The sequence below is a fragment of the Gloeophyllum trabeum genome, assembly GCF_000344685.1.
Source record: "Gloeophyllum trabeum ATCC 11539 unplaced genomic scaffold GLOTRscaffold_00005, whole genome shotgun sequence".
In the NCBI taxonomy this organism is placed as follows: Eukaryota; Fungi; Basidiomycota; class Agaricomycetes; order Gloeophyllales; family Gloeophyllaceae; genus Gloeophyllum; species Gloeophyllum trabeum.
In genome coordinates this window covers 2,172,605-2,191,573 of record NW_006920414.1, presented here as the reverse complement: position 1 = coordinate 2,191,573, position 18,969 = coordinate 2,172,605, and the positions used below count along the sequence as shown (strand labels likewise).

At 54.6% G+C, this 18,969-nt stretch overlaps 8 protein-coding genes across 8 annotated transcripts; 5 read left to right on the top strand and 3 right to left on the bottom strand.

Annotated features, from left to right (window-relative positions):
- Window positions 1-156: 156 nt before the first annotated feature.
- On the top strand, window positions 157-3,552 carry GLOTRDRAFT_121087 (uncharacterized protein; the record flags this gene model as incomplete). Its single annotated transcript, XM_007867227.1, has 19 exons — window positions 157-226; window positions 280-347; window positions 401-453; window positions 512-567; window positions 619-635; window positions 701-852; window positions 909-1,091; window positions 1,155-1,257; window positions 1,317-1,446; window positions 1,520-1,628; window positions 1,849-1,897; window positions 1,953-1,998; window positions 2,052-2,112; window positions 2,177-2,197; window positions 2,253-2,291; window positions 2,350-2,480; window positions 2,555-2,797; window positions 2,856-3,217; window positions 3,274-3,552. 19 exons carry the CDS (start codon window positions 157-159, stop codon window positions 3,325-3,327), a joined length of 1,947 nt encoding a protein of 648 aa, XP_007865418.1. The 3' UTR covers window positions 3,328-3,552.
- A 586-nt stretch (window positions 3,553-4,138) lies between these two features.
- On the top strand, window positions 4,139-6,245 carry GLOTRDRAFT_39789 (subtilisin-like protein; the record flags this gene model as incomplete). Its single annotated transcript, XM_007866605.1, has 9 exons — window positions 4,139-4,400; window positions 4,451-4,926; window positions 4,990-5,051; window positions 5,121-5,265; window positions 5,336-5,501; window positions 5,565-5,730; window positions 5,787-5,892; window positions 5,952-6,131; window positions 6,195-6,245. 9 exons carry the CDS (start codon window positions 4,139-4,141, stop codon window positions 6,243-6,245), a joined length of 1,614 nt encoding a protein of 537 aa, XP_007864796.1.
- A 269-nt stretch (window positions 6,246-6,514) lies between these two features.
- On the top strand, window positions 6,515-9,787 carry GLOTRDRAFT_138391 (uncharacterized protein). The gene is made up of 5 exons (XM_007867226.1): window positions 6,515-6,752; window positions 7,012-7,077; window positions 7,141-8,877; window positions 8,928-9,054; window positions 9,117-9,787. Exons 1-5 carry the CDS (start codon window positions 6,582-6,584, stop codon window positions 9,635-9,637), a joined length of 2,622 nt encoding a protein of 873 aa, XP_007865417.1. The 5' UTR covers window positions 6,515-6,581; the 3' UTR covers window positions 9,638-9,787.
- Window positions 9,788-9,963: 176 nt separating this feature from the next.
- On the bottom strand, window positions 9,964-11,399 carry GLOTRDRAFT_115866 (uncharacterized protein). Its single transcript, XM_007867225.1, has 6 exons — window positions 11,233-11,399; window positions 11,067-11,168; window positions 10,870-11,005; window positions 10,643-10,777; window positions 10,378-10,575; window positions 9,964-10,320 (listed from the first exon to the last, which is right to left on the bottom strand). Exons 1-6 carry the CDS (start codon window positions 11,316-11,318, stop codon window positions 10,117-10,119), a joined length of 861 nt encoding a protein of 286 aa, XP_007865416.1. The 5' UTR covers window positions 11,319-11,399; the 3' UTR covers window positions 9,964-10,116.
- Window positions 11,400-12,556: 1,157 nt separating this feature from the next.
- Window positions 12,557-13,250, bottom strand: GLOTRDRAFT_39654 (uncharacterized protein; the record flags this gene model as incomplete). Its single annotated transcript, XM_007866596.1, has 3 exons — window positions 12,557-12,918; window positions 12,979-13,111; window positions 13,170-13,250. The coding sequence occupies 3 exons, from the start codon at window positions 13,248-13,250 to the stop codon at window positions 12,557-12,559; spliced, it is 576 nt and encodes a 191-aa protein (XP_007864787.1).
- A 977-nt stretch (window positions 13,251-14,227) lies between these two features.
- Window positions 14,228-15,182, top strand: GLOTRDRAFT_60168 (RNA-binding domain-containing protein). The gene is made up of 5 exons (XM_007867224.1): window positions 14,228-14,293; window positions 14,353-14,409; window positions 14,468-14,554; window positions 14,606-14,742; window positions 14,803-15,182. Exons 1-5 carry the CDS (start codon window positions 14,263-14,265, stop codon window positions 14,995-14,997), a joined length of 507 nt encoding a protein of 168 aa, XP_007865415.1. The 5' UTR covers window positions 14,228-14,262; the 3' UTR covers window positions 14,998-15,182.
- A 123-nt stretch (window positions 15,183-15,305) lies between these two features.
- GLOTRDRAFT_39838 (uncharacterized protein) lies at window positions 15,306-16,064 on the top strand (the record flags this gene model as incomplete). Its single annotated transcript, XM_007866609.1, has 3 exons — window positions 15,306-15,437; window positions 15,517-15,593; window positions 15,647-16,064. 3 exons carry the CDS (start codon window positions 15,306-15,308, stop codon window positions 16,062-16,064), a joined length of 627 nt encoding a protein of 208 aa, XP_007864800.1.
- Window positions 16,065-16,553: 489 nt separating this feature from the next.
- On the bottom strand, window positions 16,554-17,256 carry GLOTRDRAFT_105544 (uncharacterized protein; the record flags this gene model as incomplete). The annotated part of the gene is made up of 3 exons (XM_007867223.1): window positions 16,554-16,996; window positions 17,053-17,103; window positions 17,181-17,256. The coding sequence occupies 3 exons, from the start codon at window positions 17,254-17,256 to the stop codon at window positions 16,554-16,556; spliced, it is 570 nt and encodes a 189-aa protein (XP_007865414.1).
- Window positions 17,257-18,969: the final 1,713 nt, after the last annotated feature.

Genomic DNA, 18,969 nt, shown 5'->3' with positions numbered 1-18,969 from the left:
GAAGCCCGCGAAAACAAATTGGGAAGTGCTGATATGTCCCCGTGCCCAGGAAGCCCCGCGAGCACGCTGTGCGCTCTTCTCTCTACCATGAATCCTGCGTATATATGGCAGGCTTGTGCTCGTCTGACCCGGTAGGTCGACGACAAGTCTTCCGCCATGGCTCGCCTTTTCTCCTTGGCTCTGCTCGTGGGCGCGGGCTGCGTTTACGCTCAGAGTAGTAGCGGACGTGCGTAGACTTTGCGGTATCAAGTCATCTGGACGGTGCTGAATGGGTTGTAGTTGCCCCGAAGAAATACGAGTATCTCCCGCTCGGGGCGGTGAAACCAGCAGGATGGTTGTACGACCAGGTATTGCGCTTAAATCTCTCTGACCTGCCAACCATGATTGAGTTCCCCCATAGTTGATAGTACAGACTAATGGCTTGGCCGGCCATGAGCATGATTTCTACGCCCTGTACGTTCCACCATTCCTCGCCCATCTCACTCGCGCCTCAACAATCGGTGATGTCCAGGGTCGCGCAGAGTGATTGGATCGGAGGAGACTCAGATTACTCCGACCTGGAAGAAGGTACTTGCGCCGTTATCCGCTCAGACTCACCTCTCACCGCGGTATGAACAGCCGGCAGTTATTGGTTTGTGAGTGCCCTGAGTGCTTGCTCCACACCCCATCTTTTCCCCGCGCTTACCAAGGACCTGCGTAGAACGGCATGGTACCAAACGGAGTATTGGTCGACGACCCGACGATCAAATCCCAAACCCAACAATTCCTCGACTACGTCCTGGACCACCAGGATGAGACGGGATGGTTCGGCCCCGAAGTGAACACCACGAAACCGAGATATCTGTGGGGGAGGTCTGCCTCCTCTCATTTTCCCCGCAATGCAAACTTCGACTCACCCACGTCCAAAGGTACCCATTCATGTTCGGCGCGATCCAGATCGCCGAGTCCGACCCCGCGCAGGTCGGGAAGATCGTGCCGGCCCTGCACAAGTTCGTCGCGCTCGCGAACAGCATGCTCAAGAACGGCGAGGGGCTCAACGACGGCGGGTGGGCGAAGACGAGGTGGGAGGACTTCGTGATTACCTTGCAATGGTATGTTCACCTTGTCTGCTTGGAGCTGGTGAAGGTGAAGGGAAGGAAATGCGATGTGTGAAGGTTGTACGATAACCACCCGGACGGGCACGAAGATCTCCTGCTGGAGACGATGAAGCTGCTCAAGTGGACGGGGGACCCGTGGGAGGAGGTCTTCTCTGCCCAGGTGCGCTCTTTCATTCTCCGTACGCCCAAACCACAGTTGACCTGGATGCGCCTACACAGTACTTCCCGACAGGCCCGACCGAGGACCTGCAGAACCCGTTCGACCTCCCGCTGGTATGGCACGGCGTGAACATGGCCGAGGGGCTCAAGGCGCTCCCCGCGACGTACCGGTTCACGCATAACCAGTCTGGTTAGTATCTGTGGACTCTTGCGTGCCCGTGTTCAGGGAGATGACTGACGCATCTGCGTTGGTGTGAGCGCAGATTTGGATCGCGTAAGCGAAGGCTGGGACCTGCTGTTCAAGTACCACGGGCGGCCGTCGGGGATCTACGCGGCGGATGAGTACCTCGCGGGGTTGGAGGCGATCAGAGGGTGCGTGTCGTATTAACTGGCGGGCCTTTGAGGCTTGACTGATGGGTTCTGCGGTGAAGGACGGAGCTGTGTCTCGTCGTGGTGCGTGTAATCTAGGTGTCTGGAGGCAGTCGATAACTGATAGCGGTTACTTGGTGTGCAGGAAACGATGTTTTCGTATGTGGCGTATTCGCAACATCCATTGGTCGGTGAAATACTGAGCTCGTTGGCCCTCGCGCAGTGGCTCCTACCTATACCAAGTCATCGGAGATCCCAAGTACGCAGACAGGGTAACGTTATTCATGATTTCTCAAATCTAGGGAATACTCTGCTGACCTGTTGCAGGTCGAGAGGATCACGTACAACGCGCTGCCCGCCACCTTGACCGGAGGTCAGCCCGCGTTCTCTCCGTCCATCGCTAGCGGCTGACTATCGCGACTGTAGATATGTGGGCCAGACAGTATCTGCAGCAGCAGAACCAGATCGCTGCGAAGAATATGACGCCGTGAGTCTGTCAGCTTGGCTCGACGTCCGTGAGTACCATCCGTGCTGATACGAACGGAGTTCAGGAACCCCTTCCCGAACGACGGGTAAGCATGCCAGTTCGGTTGCCAGGAGCTGGTGGACTGAGACGCGAGAATGCAGGTCGTACTCCAACGTCTTCGGGTTGGAACCGAACTACCCGTGAGCGTCCTCGCCGGGAAAGCATCATTGGCATTGAATATTGAATAGTTCTGTGTAGGTGCTGCACGGTGAACCACCCGCAGGGCTGGCCGAATATCGTCGCGAATTCGTTCCTGACGACGCCGGATAAGCAGTCGCTGGTGCACTTGTACCTAGGGCCGTTCAGCACGAATACGACTCTGGCTAACGGTGAGTAGCATATCATGAATTAATCTTCCTATGTATGCCCTTTGCTCTATACTTACCTGCATGACTATGATTAGACAACCAGGTCACGGTGAACGTCGACACGCTGTACCCCTTCGGCGACACCCTCGCGACGACCATCACCGCGTCCAAAGACTTCACGTACTACGTGCGCATCCCGAGCTGGGTGACGCAGGGCACGATCGCGGTGAACGGCGGCGCAGCGCAGGGCGTCGCGCCGCAGAACGGGCTGCATGCGGTGCAAGTCAAAGCGGGGACGACGAAGTTCGTGCTGGATCTGCCGGCGGAGATCACGACGGGTGAGCGGGCTGCCTCTCAGGGTCCCGAAGCGCACGTTATAACGACTTTACCCTCCAGAGGCGAGGCCGCACGGCTCCATCGCCGTCCACCGCGGGCCCCTGCACTACGCGTACGACATCGCACGCAACGCGACCGTGCTCGTGCAGCGCGCTGAGGCGCGCGCGCAGGACCTCGAGTTCGACGCGACCGCGCCGTGGCAGTACGCCATCGACCCCAGCTCGCTGAAGTTCAACAACAACCCGCCCGCGTCGGGGAGCCTCCCGAGCCCGATATTCGACTCGGGGTTGCCGCCGTATACGATTAGCGCGAGTGCGTGCCAGGTCGAGTGGGGGGTGGCGGGGGATACCTTCGCGGCGAGTCCGCCGGAGAACCCGGCGTGTGTGGGGGCTAAGACGACTATTACGCTTTGGCCGTTCGGGGTGAGTCGCGCTGGTGTCTCGTCAAGGGGTTTTTTTTTGGCTGATTCGGTTTGTAGGCTACGAAACTGCGCATAGGTGAGTTCCCGGTGGTCGATTTGTCCAAGCAGTAGTGTGGGGGGCAGGCTGCGAAGTGGGTTGGTGGTTGAAGACGCGTCTGTCTGTAAGAAGGGATTTAGTGAAGTAAACTGGGATGGGCTCCTTGGGTGCCATTCGTGGTACTCTACGTATTTACCCCGCATGCGCAGTTGTGGAAGATCTGAAGGGGAAATCTGTGCCATGGTGGCGAGCGGATCGCGATCATAGTTCGATGTCTAGCTCGTGATAGACGCCCAAGCATCCATCTGGATATTCGATTGCACTCCTGGGGAGCCGTGTATACGCCTCCCAAGTCATGCCAGGCATACAATGTCGCTAGTACGTGACGCATGCCTACGGTACCTTCGAGTTGTTATTGAGATCTCTCCCTGTCGGTGGTGCAAATGCAAAGTGTAAGGGGCGCCCACGACGCGAGCGTAGGGTGGCCGGTGCTATGATATAATCTGTAATGTCGCCATCCATCCATAGCAGTTGTCAGGCAGCCTTGTGGTCGTCCGCGATAAGATGCCGTTCAAGCGGGAACTATGCGAAAAGAAGCGCAGGATGCTGTGTGTCCCAGGTGGCTGCCATCCTTCTTCTCCCGCCGCCTCGCATATATAGACCGGTCGCCATGAGTTTCCGTCCAGTCAGCCGTAGCACCCTCTGGCTTATCCTCAAATCATGCTACGGTCTCTGCTCATCCTCGCCGCGACAGTCAGCCTCGGTGCGTGGGGCAAACCGCTCGTCGAGAAGCGGTGGGACGACCTGCAGGTCAAGCATGCATGGGGGGAGACCCCCAAGGGATGGACGTATCAGCACGACGCGCCGGCGGACCATAAGCTTGAAATGCGCATTGGTCTGAAGCAGGACAAGATTGAGGACTTGATTGCGTCGCTGTTCGAAGTCAGCGATCCCGCGCATCAGCGGTACGGGAAGCACTTGTCCAAGGAAGAGGTCGAGGAGCTCGTCAAGCCCCATCCCGAGTCGACAAACTTGGTTGATGAATGGCTCGAGCACCATGGCGTCAATTCGCAGGAGACCCACCGGTCCGGCGGAGGTGATTGGATTACACTGGTAGTTTCTGTGGATCAGGCGGAGCGGATGCTGGGTAAGTGCTCGTGTACCTTCGCGTGGAGTGTCTTATGGACTCTTTGACAGGTACAAAGTATAACGTGTATCGGCACGACGCCACCTCCGAGACCGTCGTCCGCACTTTGAGCTACAGCCTGCCGTCTGTGCTGCATGAGCACATCCAGGTGATCACTCCCACCACCTATTTCGGCACCATCAAGAGCATGAAGGCTACCAGCTTCCGTGAGAAGAACAGCACCGTTGTGGACCAGGATGACTTCCAGCACGAGCTCGCGTCGCTCGGATCTCTGGCCACCATCCCCTCCAGCTGCTCGTCGACCATCACCCCTTCGTGCCTGCGTGCCCTGTACAACACTTCCGGCTACACTCCCGCGGCGACCTCCCAGAACAAGCTCGGGGTCGCGGGCTACTTGGACGAGTACGCCAGCCACTCGGACCTGCAGACGTTCTTCAAGAAGTACCGCACGGACGCGACGGGCGCGGACTTCACAGTCGTACAGATCAACGGCGGCGGAAACGACCAGTCCGATCCCGGTGATGAGGTCAACCCCTTCTTCCCCTCAAACTGAGTCTATGGCTGATTCAGATGCGGATGTGTGATCCAGGCGAACCTTGATATTCAATACACCGAGGCTATCAGCTACCCCACGCCGAACATCTATTACAGGTAAGCTAGACGCGCTATCACTGCGGTGGCTCCCACTCGTTCGGAATGACCTCACGCGTTCCCATCCAGCACCGGCGGGTCGCCTCCCTACATCCCCGACTCTGAAACGACATCAAACACTAACGAGCCGTATTTGGATTGGCTGAACTATATTCTCAATCAGTCTTCCGTCCCGCAGACGTTCACGACGTCTTATGGCGACGACGAGCAGACCGTACGTGCCTCGTTTCCCACATCCAAGTTCATCACCCGCGGATGATCTGAGCTCAAATGTGCATGTGCAGGTCCCGCTAGACTATGCGACTAGCGTGTGCAACCTGTACGCCCAGCTGGGCGCGCGTGGGAGCTCCGTCCTCTTCTCGTCGGGCGACTTCGGCGTCGGCGGCGGCGACTGCACGACCAACGACGGGACCGACACCGTCAAGTTCCAGCCCATCTTCCCCGCTAGCTGTGAGAATCCCGGTAACCCGGACTTAGTTGCCGTGCCATTTACTAACGATGATCCCGCTGCAGGCCCGTATGTCACCTCCGTCGGCGGGACGTACAGGATCAACCCCGAGGTGGCGGTCAGTTTCTCGAGCGGCGGGTTCTCGAACTACTTTGCGCAGCCGAGCTACCAGTCGAGCGCGGTTTCGACGTTCTTGAGCTCGCTGGGCACCAAGTACAGCGGCTTGTACAAGTGGGTGTATCTGTGTCGGTCCGGTGACGGGACGCTGACGTCTGTTGCTTGACCAGCGCTACTGGAAGGGGTTTCCCGGACGTAGCTGCCCAAGGGCAGAACTTCCAGATCGTGCTCAGCGGACGCACGGTCGGCGTGTCCGGCACCAGCGCGAGCTCTCCCGTAAGACTCACATTCGTGATGACATATCGACCTACTAATATTAATCGGACAATTGTCAGACATTCGCCGGTGTCGTGGCGCTCCTGAACGACTACCGCCTCGCGAGCGGGAAGGCCCCGCTCGGGTTCCTCAACCCGTTCTTGTACTCGACCGGTGTGTCGGGCTTGACTGACATCACGTCCGGCTCGAACCCTGGGTGCAACACCAACGGGTTCACTGCGCGCGCCGGCTGGGATCCTGTTCGTCTTTCTTTTCTCTACCGTGACTGCAGATGCAGAAGCTGAATGGACGAATTGCGCTAGGTGACTGGCTTGGGGACGCCGAACTTTGGGAAGCTGCAGGCTCTTGTTTGAGGGGTGTGGCGAGCAGAGGAAGAAAATCTGTGGACGCTTGAGATTGTATATCGTATACACCCGCTTGTACATGTGCTGCGTGTCCATTCGCGGGACCGGATTCACTGAAATGTCCTGTCGTATTTCACTTCGACGTCACTTTGCCCCGAACCTGCTTCATCTCGATGAAGTCGCGCAGTGATGTCTTCTCCTGCACCGTGGGAAATTATTGCGACGCGCCTAAACCACGTCAGTGGCGTGTGCCAACTACCTATGCTCTCTACCAGTACCCGCCTCCTCTAATCCTCCCTATCGCTGGTCGAACTTGCAGTACATAAAATCTCTGTCTCTGGTACGATGGTGGTGACTCGAAAGGAACCCATTGCGCCCCCGACGCCGTCCTCGCGCACGAATTCGTCGCAGCCGCTGCCGAGGGTCGCGAAGGGCAAGTCTCCTGCGAATGGGGCGGCGGCGGTGGACGCTACGGGGTCGTCGAGCGTGACGCAGCCCGTGGGATTGGACCAGTCGGTGAGTAGCATTTGTTGGTTTATGCCACCTGTTGGGATTGCGGTCGCGCGTGACGTGCATGGGGGTGGTGCGTGGATCCGGTGAAATGCCGAAGGTTTGTCGGCGTGCTGGCTACTAAGGGCTGTTTGAACAGATTAGAGAGGAAGTGGGCAGCCGGGCATTGTGGTTGTGGTTGTGCAGTTATCCGGATGACTGAGGGGATCTTCTGCTCTGCGTGTACACGCTGTAGTGAGCGTGCTGACGATCTCCCCCTTGGTAGGACGACGGTTCTGGCGATAAATCCCAGAAGTCGAAGAGCAAGTCCAAAAATAAGAAGGCTGCCAAAGTACGTTTGACCTTATCCTGGCCGCTAGCCGACAATGTCTGACATGACCTGACACGCATACAGAAACAACGCAAAGCCCGCAATTCCTTCTTCGCCCTCATCCGTGATATCTTATTTGGAGTCCTTCTAATTTATTCGCTTTTTGTTTGCTCTCCTGATAAACCAGTCACGCCCGATTCCCATCCTATCTGTCGCGCCCTCTCTGCCTCACACCACCGCATCGTCGAACCATATATTCTCACTCCCCTCAGGCCTGTTCTGGACCATCCGTCGGTCGCCCCTTACGTGCAGCGTGTCGAACCGTACCGCCAGAAGGTCATCACCACTGGGGAATTCGTTATTGACCAGACGCGCACGCAATGGATCCGGCGTGTGATTCCGCAGTGGAATCAACGTGTTGTGCCGCAATGGAATAAGTTCGTTGTTCCCGAACTGAAGAAGCTTGAAGCCAAAGTCGAGCCCTACCGTTCCCAACTAGAGCGGGAGTACCACCGTGCTGTAGCTCCTCGTGTCCGGCTGGCTCAGTACAACCTCGAGCGGTGGTACAGGTCGTCGCAGCCGTATATTACTCTTGCAGCCCAGAAGGCTCAAACCGGCTACCAGGTCGCGAAGCCCTATGCTATACCTGCATTGCAGCGGTCCAGGCAGGTGCTGCTTCGAGCCCTTGCCTTCCTACAGGAGCAACGGCGTCAGTTCGTCGATCCCCATGTGATTACCTTGCTGGGTAAAGTCACAGAACTGAGCACGGGAAAGGCACAGCAGATCAAGAGTCAAGTGTACACGGCCGTGTCTAGCGCACGGGAAGCTTCGTCATCATTGTCTTCTCGAGTTCAGACTGCCTCTTCAAGCGCGAGGGAGGCTGAGTCGTCGGTGACCTCTAAGGCGGCAACTGTCGCTTCTAGTGCCTCGGAGACCTTGTCCTCCGTCGCTTCAGCTGCACAAAGCACCGCATCCTCTCTAGTGTCGGGTGTATCCGCTGAAGTCGGTGTCGGTACTCCGTTAGCTTCTGCCCCTGCTACCATAGTCGAGGCGGAGGTTCCTTCGAGCTATTCTTCAGATCCCTCGACTTCCTCTTGGTCTAGCGCGGCCGAGTCGGCAACTGAAACACTTTCCTCTGTCTCTTCAATTATTGCGACGCATGCGGAGGATGCAAGTTCCAGCGTCGCATCCCTTGTTAAGGAAGCCACATCCACCGTGGAATCTCTAGTCACCGAAGTCACTGGTCCTTCCAAGACTCCCTCTTTCGTGGCCCCTCAGCCAACATCCGCTCCAGGAGGTGATGATTTTGAGCTGAACGAGTTCATCGACATCCTCGGGGACTTGGACTCGGATGAACCTGAGCCCTTCGATACTGATGACATACTAGATTCGATGCCTACTCCCTCGGAAACCGCGGAGGAAAAAGAAGCCCGTCGGAAGCGCACGGCCGAAAAGCGCCGCGACATCACTTCTAGGCACGCGAAATGGGAAGAAGAACTCGAGGCATTGATCAAGGCGAAGAAAAAGGAGCTGCGTAAATCACTCGTTGCTTTGAGGAAGGCGGCCGTCACGGAGCTGAAGGAGTCGAAGGAGATCCAAGGTGAAGTGGAAGGCCTTGTGGAGGAGGCCGAGAAGTTCTTAAAGGGCGCTGATGGGTACCTGAAGACGTTGAAGAAGGAGGACAGAAGTGTCCAGGACAAGGAAAGACTCTGGGGAAAGGTACTGGACCGTGTTGAGAAGCGGTTTGAGGAGAGGATAGACAAGGTTGCGGGTCTTGTGAACGAATGGCACGGGACCGTGCAGTACCGAGAGATGCAGGAGGTACGGACAGCTTCATTCCTACGTTTGTTATCTTGACCTTTGCATCGTAGGTGAATGACGTTGCTGAAGCCGTGAAGGATCTTGCCGAGAGAGCACAGGCTGATATCGGAATGGACTACGCCTGGCTGGATGACGTTGATTACACGGACTGGGTTCGTTACCATGACCTGATGCGCGGTAAGCAGAATGTCCTGAGTTGAGGAAACTCTGAAGCTAACGACTCGCAACACTCCATGCAGCGAGTGAAAACTTCACACAGCAAGCTCTGATGATCCAGAATGGAACACATCCTTCACCGCCGATTAACCCTGTCCTGCCGGCACTGAATGACCTGGAGGCAGAGATCAAAGACATCGTCACCGGGTTCCAAACGCGGGTACGTGGCCTCAAACGCTCCGGACATCGCGCGTTCGGTGGGAGCAACGACGAGGAAGATGCCGACAAACAGGATTCCGAAGACAAGTCCGATGCGCCCACAACGCCGCAGTCGCCGATCCCAGACGCTTCCATTCTCCCTGTTCCGGACCCGGAGAAGGATACAGCGATGGGAGCTGCACTGCCAGTGATCGGTCGGTCTAAAGAAGAGGTGATTGACGCTCTGGGTCGAGCTGCAGAAGCCCTAAAGTCCCAGGGGCAAGCATCATCTTCCACCAAGACGGCTTCCCAGGGTGTAACACCGGAAGAGGCAGTTGAGAGCCTTGTGCAAGACGTTGAGGCCGAGGCGGAGAAGGCGGCGCCATCCGCGCACCAGGAGCTATGAGAAAGTTATATCCATGTTTGCACCTTATATGTTGAATTCCGTCACAGGCAGGACTCGGCAATGGCTAATGTGCAGTACAGTCTATTTTATTGATGTCATGCGTATGAATGTGCACTCCCACGCGTCTAATGTCTAATTGCTTTTCTTGCTTATGTACGGTGTTCTGAGAGATTTATCCTCACATGCTCACAGGACTGCTGCGTCGGCCATCCTCGCGGTTTGCAGGATTGTCAATGCCATCGATTCTTTGAGAATTCTCGAGCCGCAATGCTGAATTATGGTTATTCATTGTAGAGCAACACACCACATACAGTACATATAGAGCTTCTGCCTTTCGACAGTGCCGTAACGCCGCACGCGGGCGAAACTTTCAATCGGGCAAATCTGTGAGATAGAAGGTACTCGCTCCCATAGGTCAGCACATGGCCGCCCGCGGGCTCGCTGATCAGACCTCCTATTGCACAAACCACGGCCTTTACTTATTCTCTCGAACTGGTCAATGCAGCCACCAAGAAATCGCTGGTCTCCTCTTGGAGAATGTCCTTGGTACCTATCTCCTGGTCCATCACCCACGCATACGCCTCCAACAATATTGCATCCGTGAGCGGCACAAAATGCGCCGCCAACACCCGTATTATATTGGTCACGCTCGAAATGGCTGACCGAGTTGCCTCATCAATGTCCTTAGACACAATGAGCATGACTAAGTGCACAATGAACAAAGAGTGCGGCACACTAACGTCGTTCTGACTTGAATACACAGCCTCGGCGTCAAAGCCCTCTTCGCCTTCCTGGTCATTATCTTTCACGTGTTTGCTCACCCAGATATACCCGTTCAGCCCCAGGATCAAGTCCACCCCGCACGGCAGCGTGATGAAATGCGACTTGAGCCGTCGGACCAGGATGGGCGGGACCGCGATGAGTTGGCCATTGCGCAGCTATGTATGGGAAGAACGTCCTTGCTTGAGTGAGGTGAGACACGAGAGATATGTGCGGAGTACGTACCTTGCCGTACTTGAGCGAACGTGTGTGTAACGACATGGCGCCGTCAGAGAAGAACGCCTGCACCTCCGCGACGAGCAGATCACCCTCTTCGAAGAATGTGCGCATCTGCAATTCATCGCTTTCCAGTTTTCGTCTCTGAATTCAACGGAAGCAAGCAAGGACGCCGATCAGCACGTATATCCAGAGAAGTATATGAAATAAATTGGCGCATTGTTTGATTTGCATACCTGCACTCCTCCGGGAAGGTTCACTGACGAGAGCATCAGGACGGCATCCTGCCGGGAGTTGGCGTCGACCTTCCACCGCTTAGGCTGCACTTCTGTAATTCGGCCCACAACGAGATCGCCAACCTCTGGGCTGTACCTTGACTCTCACCCTCGTTATGCACTGATCCTGATTATTCCTGACAACGGGTTAGACTTACCTAGTTCGGATGGCGCGTACCGTTACCAGCTTATTCACACGTTCGACAGTGCCCGCTACAGAGGCGATGACTTGGTCGTTCTCGACATAAGTGCCATGCCCGCTGAGGAGAAAAAGTCCGATTAGAACCGCGCTGAAATCTTCCAGGTGTACCGTTGAGCACGTACCGCATGAAAGCTTGCGAAGACGTGATGTAATCTCCTGGACATGTCAATCGTGCGCCGCCATCATATTCGACCTCGGCCAGGTCCATATCGACGTCGTCTTCGACGTCCGAGTGGTGTTTCGTGCGCCCATGAAAGGCAGCACTTTGCGAAGGAGGATGAAAAGAGGTGAAGGTGATCATGGTCCAAGAGCGGGGAGGTGTTAAGGTTAGGGTCCGCCGGTCCAAATTGGAAATTACGTTATTTTCCGGTCACTGTAATCCCTTCGCCGGACGCCTTGCACCATCCTGGCACGGGCATCTAGAGTCCGCCACTCGATCTCCGGTTACATGGCTCTTGCTATATTTACCGTCAGATTTGCTTCCGTGTGCATGTAACATCGTTTGTTCGTGCACGCAGAGTTGAGCCAGACCCTCTAAAACTTATCAGGCGATGAGTTCCGCATACATATGATTCAACTTTGCATAGGCAGCGAGCACGCGGTGGACCGCTTTTTTTCGAAGCCGATGCACAAGGTGGGTACCACACGAATATTTCGCGGATGATGGCCTGTCCCCTTGACTCTCGCAGATTGATCTTACTTTTACCTAAGGGCAGAAATGTCTGCAAGCAGCCAGGGCGCATCACACCATAGATAGCTTAGTGCCATTGCCTGGAATTTGCTGCCATCGGATGAAAATAAGAACCGCAAGCTTGGAAGACACGTCCGTGTCATGATCTGAGACGTCTGCACTGCACAGCAAAGCAGAAGTCGCCCTGTTTGCTCTTCTCGCCAAACCCTAAAAACCTAAAATCCTTCCAGGGGAGTGGCCAGGCCTCCGCTCGGATTTGCAATGGTCAGCGTCGTCATATGGCTCTATCATATATTCTCCATGCCGCGTATCAGATTGACATCTCAGGCGGCGGACGGACTGGAGCATCGTTGTCTGTCTGTCCATTCACCGCCGCAGCGGCGACGTCATGCGCATGACGAGCAAAGTTCTTGGTGTGATTTGCAACGACCTGCCCTTCCGAGTACGATCTTCGCGGGTATGCATCCTCTTCCTGCTTCCCGCTTCTCATGCTTACGGCTCCGAACTGCTCTCTACGCGATGTGTTTCAGGTGCAAAGGACAGATCTCTGCCCATAGTATTTGTCTATCTATAGCTACCAAGATTACTAAGATAAGTCTGTCTATTAGGGACTATGACGAGCAGGACAATAAAGCAATGAAAGCGAATTAGCGAAAGCGATTGTGCACCAGGTATCAGCAGGATTCTAAGGGCGGGGACAATGCGATGTTAGACTCTGTGCTCCAGGAGTCAGATCGAAACACTCACAAAATCATCTATTTGTAGGTCAGGAAGTACGCTGAGAGCGTGGGGAGATCGTTGGAACCTGCGTCCGAGTAGCCTTGCCGACGGGAGCCATTAAACTTTAGGACAACCACCGGGCCACACCAGGGTTTTGGAGCTGCTCCCGAGGTTATCCTCAAGATTGCCCTGTTGACTGGCGCTCCGCGCGAAAGCGATGATTGACTGTAAAAGAGATGTAGCGGGAACCTGAGAGGTTCGTTATTCAAGCCCTGCGTAAGGACAATGCTGCCGACTTGGCCGTCCGAGAAGAAGTCTTGTACCAGTGGCGTTGGACATGACCCGTTGGCGGGCACCTGCTGGGGCCTACACTGCACGGTTATGACACGCGGCCGTTCTGCACATGGGCGATTGTTAGCGCTCACGTGATATGCGCGACAAGTAACGCGTAGCGTACCTTCCTCTGGGCTGAAAAGCAACGCGGAGACAGATACCAGAGGTTGTTGGTATAAGGGCGGCGTTGCGATCTGATTGTAGTTGTGCTGCGAGCGGTGCGCGGGCAAACACTCCATCTTATGTCTTGGCCAATCCTAAGCTCAACGTTAGCATGGGACAGTATCATGCGACCGACCGGTGAAGAAGACTCACATTTTGCTGGTGCTCTGGCGAGCAGTAGTAGGCCCGTTCACAACGTCCACACCACAATGAGGTGGGGTGGTAGCAGACCATGCATTGGTGCTGGATAGTGCTCATAGCTGCTTTGTTTTTTTAGAGTCAAGCGTGTATGAATGAGACTCGGATGAAAGGATGGAATGGAGGGCCTGGGGTGGCATTCCTGCCTCTTTAATACTCGCGCGTATTTAGCGCCGAATGGATATGCTCATAAGTGATGTTCGTGCTATGAGGTGTGCGAACGCGCGCAGACGTGAATGAGCGAAAAGATTCTCAATCCGGTCTGACTCAGACGCATGCACCGGAGAAAGGATCGCGATCTATACTTGCCGAGATCCATGGCCAATAGCAACGACATATTCCAGGCACCGTGCAAGAGCGTACGTGGGGCTGCCGCGTAAAATGACTATATGAGATACCGCGACGCCGCATCAGGAAGCTGCGACATAATCCCGTCGGGTGTCACACGCCCGACGGACGCGGTACTCGCAGTAGCCGTCCAGTTCTGTCGGGAGGCTGCTTGATATTGTGACGGAGTCGGACAGCGGTGCCGTTGCCAAGTGAATGCGAATGTCTCTGAAGTAGGTTCCCACCAGCGCCGCAGAGTCCATTTCCACGCAGCAGCTCAAGGCCTAGCCACACCCCAGTGTGGGTGCACTATCTCATTCTAAAGAAACACCAGGTGGAATCGAGCCTGTACGCCTTGGTGCGACGCCCTATTTTATTCCTGCAAGGGTTCTGGATCAGTGTGGCACTCAGCGGACGGCCAAACCCGTTCGGCAGCAACTCGGTGGCGTCGTCCCCCTGAGAATCCGATAGAAAATAGGTGGAAATCGGCATCGTAGCATGGATATTTTATGAAGCGGAGCACTTTAGCTCTCCAAGTCATGAATCGGAATGCAGAGTGCAACTTGAAGGAGGCTGGACAAGCTTGCATTCTCTACGTCGACGTTCTGCGAGTCCCGTGGGAATATAGATTCATCGGGAGTTCCCGACACGTCCATCGGTATTCTGCGATACTCAGTGCGGCTCTCCTTGCCAACTTTCGTCTTGGACAGCTCCATCCACCATGTCCGATGATGGCATGAACATTGACGACGGTGAGTGTGTTTCAGATGCGTAACATCAACGCTTTAATGGTATATATCTACGCACGCAGTCGGTGAGGGCGGTGGTGTTGTCAGGCGGAAAGGCAGAGGTTTCCAAAACGCGGCTGGTGAGTTCCTGAATGGCTGGTACGGAACTTCGCTGATTGTGATCCATGGCTGCGCAAGGCGGCGGGAATGAAACGACGGCGGGGCCTGAACCTACGTACGACCGCGTTGAATCTGCCAAAGACTCGGAGACGAGGGCAGCGCGATGTGAGTCCTTTCTCTGTCATGCTCTGATGCATCTAACCGATGTTTGAACAGCGGTGGAGGGATGGATCGTTCTCGTTACTGGCGTACATGAGGAAGCTACGGAGGAAGACGTGATGGACAAGTTCGCAGAGTACGGCGAGATAAAAAACCTTCACTTGAACTTGGACAGGCGGACGGGCTATGTTAAGGTGCGCAGTCGGTGGTCTCTATCTGTTTTAGACTAGAATCAACGAGTAACTGTTCCTCAGGGCTATGCTTTGGTGGAATACGAAACGATGGCCGAAGCTCAAGCTGCCATAGACGGTGCTTCCGGCACGACTCTGCTGGAGCAGACCGTTCAATGCGATTATGCGTTTGTGCGGCCACCACCGTCAGGACCGAAGGGTGGTAGGGGCCGACGAGGTCGTAGCGCTAGCCCTTCTCGCCGGAGGAATAGGGAGTAATGTACCATATATTCGATTACTGTACTGACTGTTTGCTCGTCGATGCTGTCATTGTCATTTGTACCTAAATTTTGCCAACGTTCGTGCGTACGGCACTACCTCAGTACACCGAGCGTCCAACTCCCTTCAGTTTTGCTCGCTCGTTCTCACTCCTGCAGTATGGAATGCGAACTCTGTTACCGCTCGAGTCTGCGTACGAATCACGATGGTCCGAAGCCAGGGACCAGACTTCGCACGGTCCTTGTAGCAGACTTCTCTACATCGCCGCGTGGAACGCGACCTGTCCCCGAAACGCGAGGACGTGCACCATGCCCAAAGCCCGCGCCGAGCCCGAGGACGACGTCGAGGTCGGAGACGAGCAGGAGGAGAACGGCGACGAGGAGGAAGAGGAGTATGAGATAGAGGCCATTCTTGATCACCAGCACGGGCGGTTTGAAGCGGTTCGTCTTTCGAGCTCTCCACACATTGAAAAAGCGCGCATTCTGACATCTCTGCCAATGATACTTTGGTATTGGATAGGGCAAGATGGGCTACTTTGTGAAATGGAAGGGCTACGACGCCAGTGAGAACAGTTGGATCACGGAGGAGGATGCCCAGTAAGTGGTCGTATTGGACATCCATTCACTGAGGGTCTAGACATTGCGCGCAGGAACGCGAAGCAAGCCATTGACGAATACTGGGACAGACAGAAGAAGAAGAACAAAGGGGGGAGGAAGTCCGACGTGAAACCCAAGCCTGCCACCAAGAAGTCAAGAGACGAAACACCCGAGGAGGATCCTTCGACCTCTGCGAAGAAGAAGCGGAGGACCAGCAAAGCGGTGTCTGATGATGAGATGGACGTCGACGAGGTTGCCCCGCCGAAAAAGCCCGCGAAGACGACCAAACCCGCGACACCCACCAAACAGACAAAGAAGAAGCCGCCCGTGTCCGAGGATGAACCGGAAGATGACGATGGTTATTTTAACATGAGCAAACATTATAATGACCCGAGCTGGGAGCCCCTGCTTGGTAAAATCGATACAATCGAGAAGCAGAAGAACGGGCTTGTGGTGTACTTTACGTTGTGAGTACATTATGTTGCTGTAATCACAAGTTGCGCTGCTAAACCAATCGCCAGACGGGACGGAAAACGGGTGAAGGAGAGCTCCAAGATCTGCAAGGAGAAGTTTCCTCAGTCTGTACGTACCAGCCGTCTGTTTTCGGTCTCGCCCGCGCTGATAGTCCACTAGCTACTGAATTTTTATGAGTCTAACCTACGCTGGAGGAGTGTCGACGAGTAACTTGGCTTGGGGAATACCGCTGCTCGTATTCATGTGGTGTATTGTTCTCTGTTTTCTTGTCGGCTATGGATATCCCATTTGCCCTTTCTCCGCCGTTGGCCTTTCCCAACGTAGAGTAAAAACCCAATACGTGGGTATGACAATCTGGAGCCTTCGACTGAGACTCGCTTCAACATGCGGTCCAGCCACTAGGCATCTGGTGGGTGATCCCAGCGAGATGTAACCATTTTAGGTAGAAGTACACAGATCAAGAAAACCATGCTAAGTACGGTTGTATTATTCTTCCTCTTCGTCATCCAAATCACTCCGGTCCTCCATATTCTCGTCTTCGTCTTCGTCTTCTCCTTCGCCGCTTTCCTCACCGCTCTCATCATCGCCTTCCCCCCCATCTTCGTCGTCGTCGTCGAGAGTCTGGTCCGGCCCAGCGGGAGGCTCAGGCTGCTGCTGCGCACCCGAGTTACCAGGCGCGGCCCCACTCGCCATCTTCCGCGCCTGCGCCGACTTTTCTGCCTCCTCCTTCGCCCTATCCACCGGGAGCAGCTCATGGAGCGCCAAGTCTTTCCATTGGAGGTTGTCGTTCTTCCCCCCTTTCCCATATCCTGAGTCCTGGAATAAGGCGCGCGAGTGCGGCTCTCTGTGCATGCGAGCGGCGGAGGCGGGGTGGTTCAGACTAAAGGGGTTGCCGTAAAGGTAGGACGGGTGGATTTGGGAGGGCAGAGCTGAACAATGCAGTTAGGGCACGGTGTCTCGTCTACGGATCGGGACGTATACGTGCCTTCGGATTCTTCAATATCCGGTGGTTTCCATTCCCTGGGGACCTCCACCTCTGTACAAGAACGCGTCAGGCTATGTAGGCTGTGGCTCAGAATAGGATACGGCACGTGTCGCACACGGTGCACTCACGCTGCTCTTTCAGGTCTTCAACTAGGTAGTCCTCAGTCTCCAAGGTCCTCAGGGCCTTAAGATCGTAGTCTGTCATATGCAGCCAGCAATATGTCAGATCCTAATTGCGGAATAAGGCCTCAATCATAACACTAATGGCTCAATATCTTTGGACAAAGCTGACCGTCATGGTTGTTGTCGACCTGAGCCACGTTGTAAGGCGCCCAATGGGTTTCTGTAAGCCGTAATGCGCACCGTAAGTATTGTACGTTGTGCTGCAACGCGTCAACTTGACAGGCAGCGTACCGTGACTTCAACGGACGCGTCCCACGGAAGTGGCGTGGAGCACAGCCACCATCTGGCGAACACTTCGCACGCTCGGAATACGGTAGCGCGGTATGCAGCCAATTCTTCTATTCAAACAGTCACTTATACTTGGTAAATCATCCGCTTTCCCTCTCCATGTCCAGTGTTATGCTTTGCTGACACACGTCAAGACATGAGCAGGGAGCGCCTCTAGTAATACGATTGGAACGGAACATGTACTGAGCGAAGTTCCGATTCCTCTAGAATCGGTTTACTGTTCAGTAGTTGTATAGGACTCTCTGGCGATCGAGAAAGCGAGCGCTTAACAGGGGTTATACCACTTACGTCCCAAATTACTCGAAATGTAATAGGAGCACTATTCATAAATGGTAGGTGGCCCGATCCAAATCTTACCGCCACCAACAAATAGGAACTATTACCCCTTATGTCGGGGATTACTGTTTGTGTGATAGAAATTAATTCCAAATATGTAGGGTGGCACTGTCAGGCATTCCCCGGCTGCCTGTGGAATTGGGGGCGTTACTCACTCCCAGGCATGATATTGATATTGAGCGGAGTTTCAAATCTATAAGAGGCAAGTTCGCGTGGCTCGCGACAGATGCTTGGGGAACGCTGGGGCAGGGATATCTCGTCTAAGTCGTTACGGAGCTTCTAGAATTAATATTATAGTAGAAGTTAAATAATGTAAATTTCCTGAACTTGTGTCGGCGCGGGCGTATCAGCCATGGTATTGTGAGCGTGAGGCGGGAGTTGCCGAACCATTAGCACAGTTCAAACTCAGCTCAATATCATGAGTGACTTGTATACGGGGATTTCCTGCACAATAAAATCCAAAGATTTTGTTTGAGTACTCTAGCATGTTGTACCTATAGGATATACTAACCACAAAGCAGGCGCCATCTCATGGGGCATTGTGCACCCAGAGTTCCGGTCGCAGCCACCCTCGATATTGTGCGGGGTTCTAATCGTGGGAACCGCTCACTCTGCGTCTCGCGCAGGCGCACCATATACGACTTCAGCGTTTCAACTTGAGCGTGAACGACTACAAAATCCCCGGAGAGTAGTACTACTGTCATCAGAATGCCAATAGGTATTGTTTACTTGTAGCTACTTGAGACCTGCGGGTGCTAGTATCGTGAACCCGCCGGACACATATTTACTTAGATACCCGGTCGAAGACCGGGAAGAAAAAATGAACTACACCTCAAAAATTGAAGGATCAGCACCCTAGGATACATCTCGTGCAACGTACGGGAGCAGCGAGAGGTTGTACAATGTATAACCCGCTCGCTAGGGAAGAAGCATGCTTTCAGCCACATGCAACCATATTTGGAGCGGCCACCCCTTGTTCTTTTTTCTTTTTCTTTTTCTTTTCTTTTTACTGCAGTGGTATCATTATCGAGCCTGGAATTGCGCCAATGGCAAGCATCCTGTTGCCTACGGTACAAGCTATGACAGTGTTGAGACAGTACACTGACTCTAC

What these genes read in the sequence shown, in the direction of transcription:
- GLOTRDRAFT_138391 (XM_007867226.1), top strand. Translation starts at nt 6,582, where the DNA reads ATGGTGGTGACTCGAAAGGAACCCATTGCGCCCCCGACGCCGTCCTCG. An exon ending in CCGTGGGATTGGACCAGTCG is followed by an intron (nt 6,753 to 7,011) that starts GTGAGTAGCATT and finishes CCCCCTTGGTAG; the next exon opens with GACGACGGTTCTGGCGATAA. An exon ending in AAAATAAGAAGGCTGCCAAA is followed by an intron (nt 7,078 to 7,140) that starts GTACGTTTGACC and finishes ACACGCATACAG; the next exon opens with AAACAACGCAAAGCCCGCAA.
- GLOTRDRAFT_115866 (XM_007867225.1), bottom strand. Translation starts at nt 11,318, where the DNA reads ATGGACCTGGCCGAGGTCGAATATGATGGCGGCGCACGATTGACATGT. An exon ending in TCTTCGCAAGCTTTCATGCG is followed by an intron (nt 11,169 to 11,232) that starts GTACGTGCTCAA and finishes TTTTCTCCTCAG; the next exon opens with CGGGCATGGCACTTATGTCG. An exon ending in GTTCGCTCAAGTACGGCAAG is followed by an intron (nt 10,576 to 10,642) that starts GTACGTACTCCG and finishes TCCCATACATAG; the next exon opens with CTGCGCAATGGCCAACTCAT.
- GLOTRDRAFT_60168 (XM_007867224.1), top strand. Translation starts at nt 14,263, where the DNA reads ATGTCCGATGATGGCATGAACATTGACGACG. An exon ending in AGGTTTCCAAAACGCGGCTG is followed by an intron (nt 14,410 to 14,467) that starts GTGAGTTCCTGA and finishes TGGCTGCGCAAG; the next exon opens with GCGGCGGGAATGAAACGACG. An exon ending in GGAGACGAGGGCAGCGCGAT is followed by an intron (nt 14,555 to 14,605) that starts GTGAGTCCTTTC and finishes ATGTTTGAACAG; the next exon opens with CGGTGGAGGGATGGATCGTT.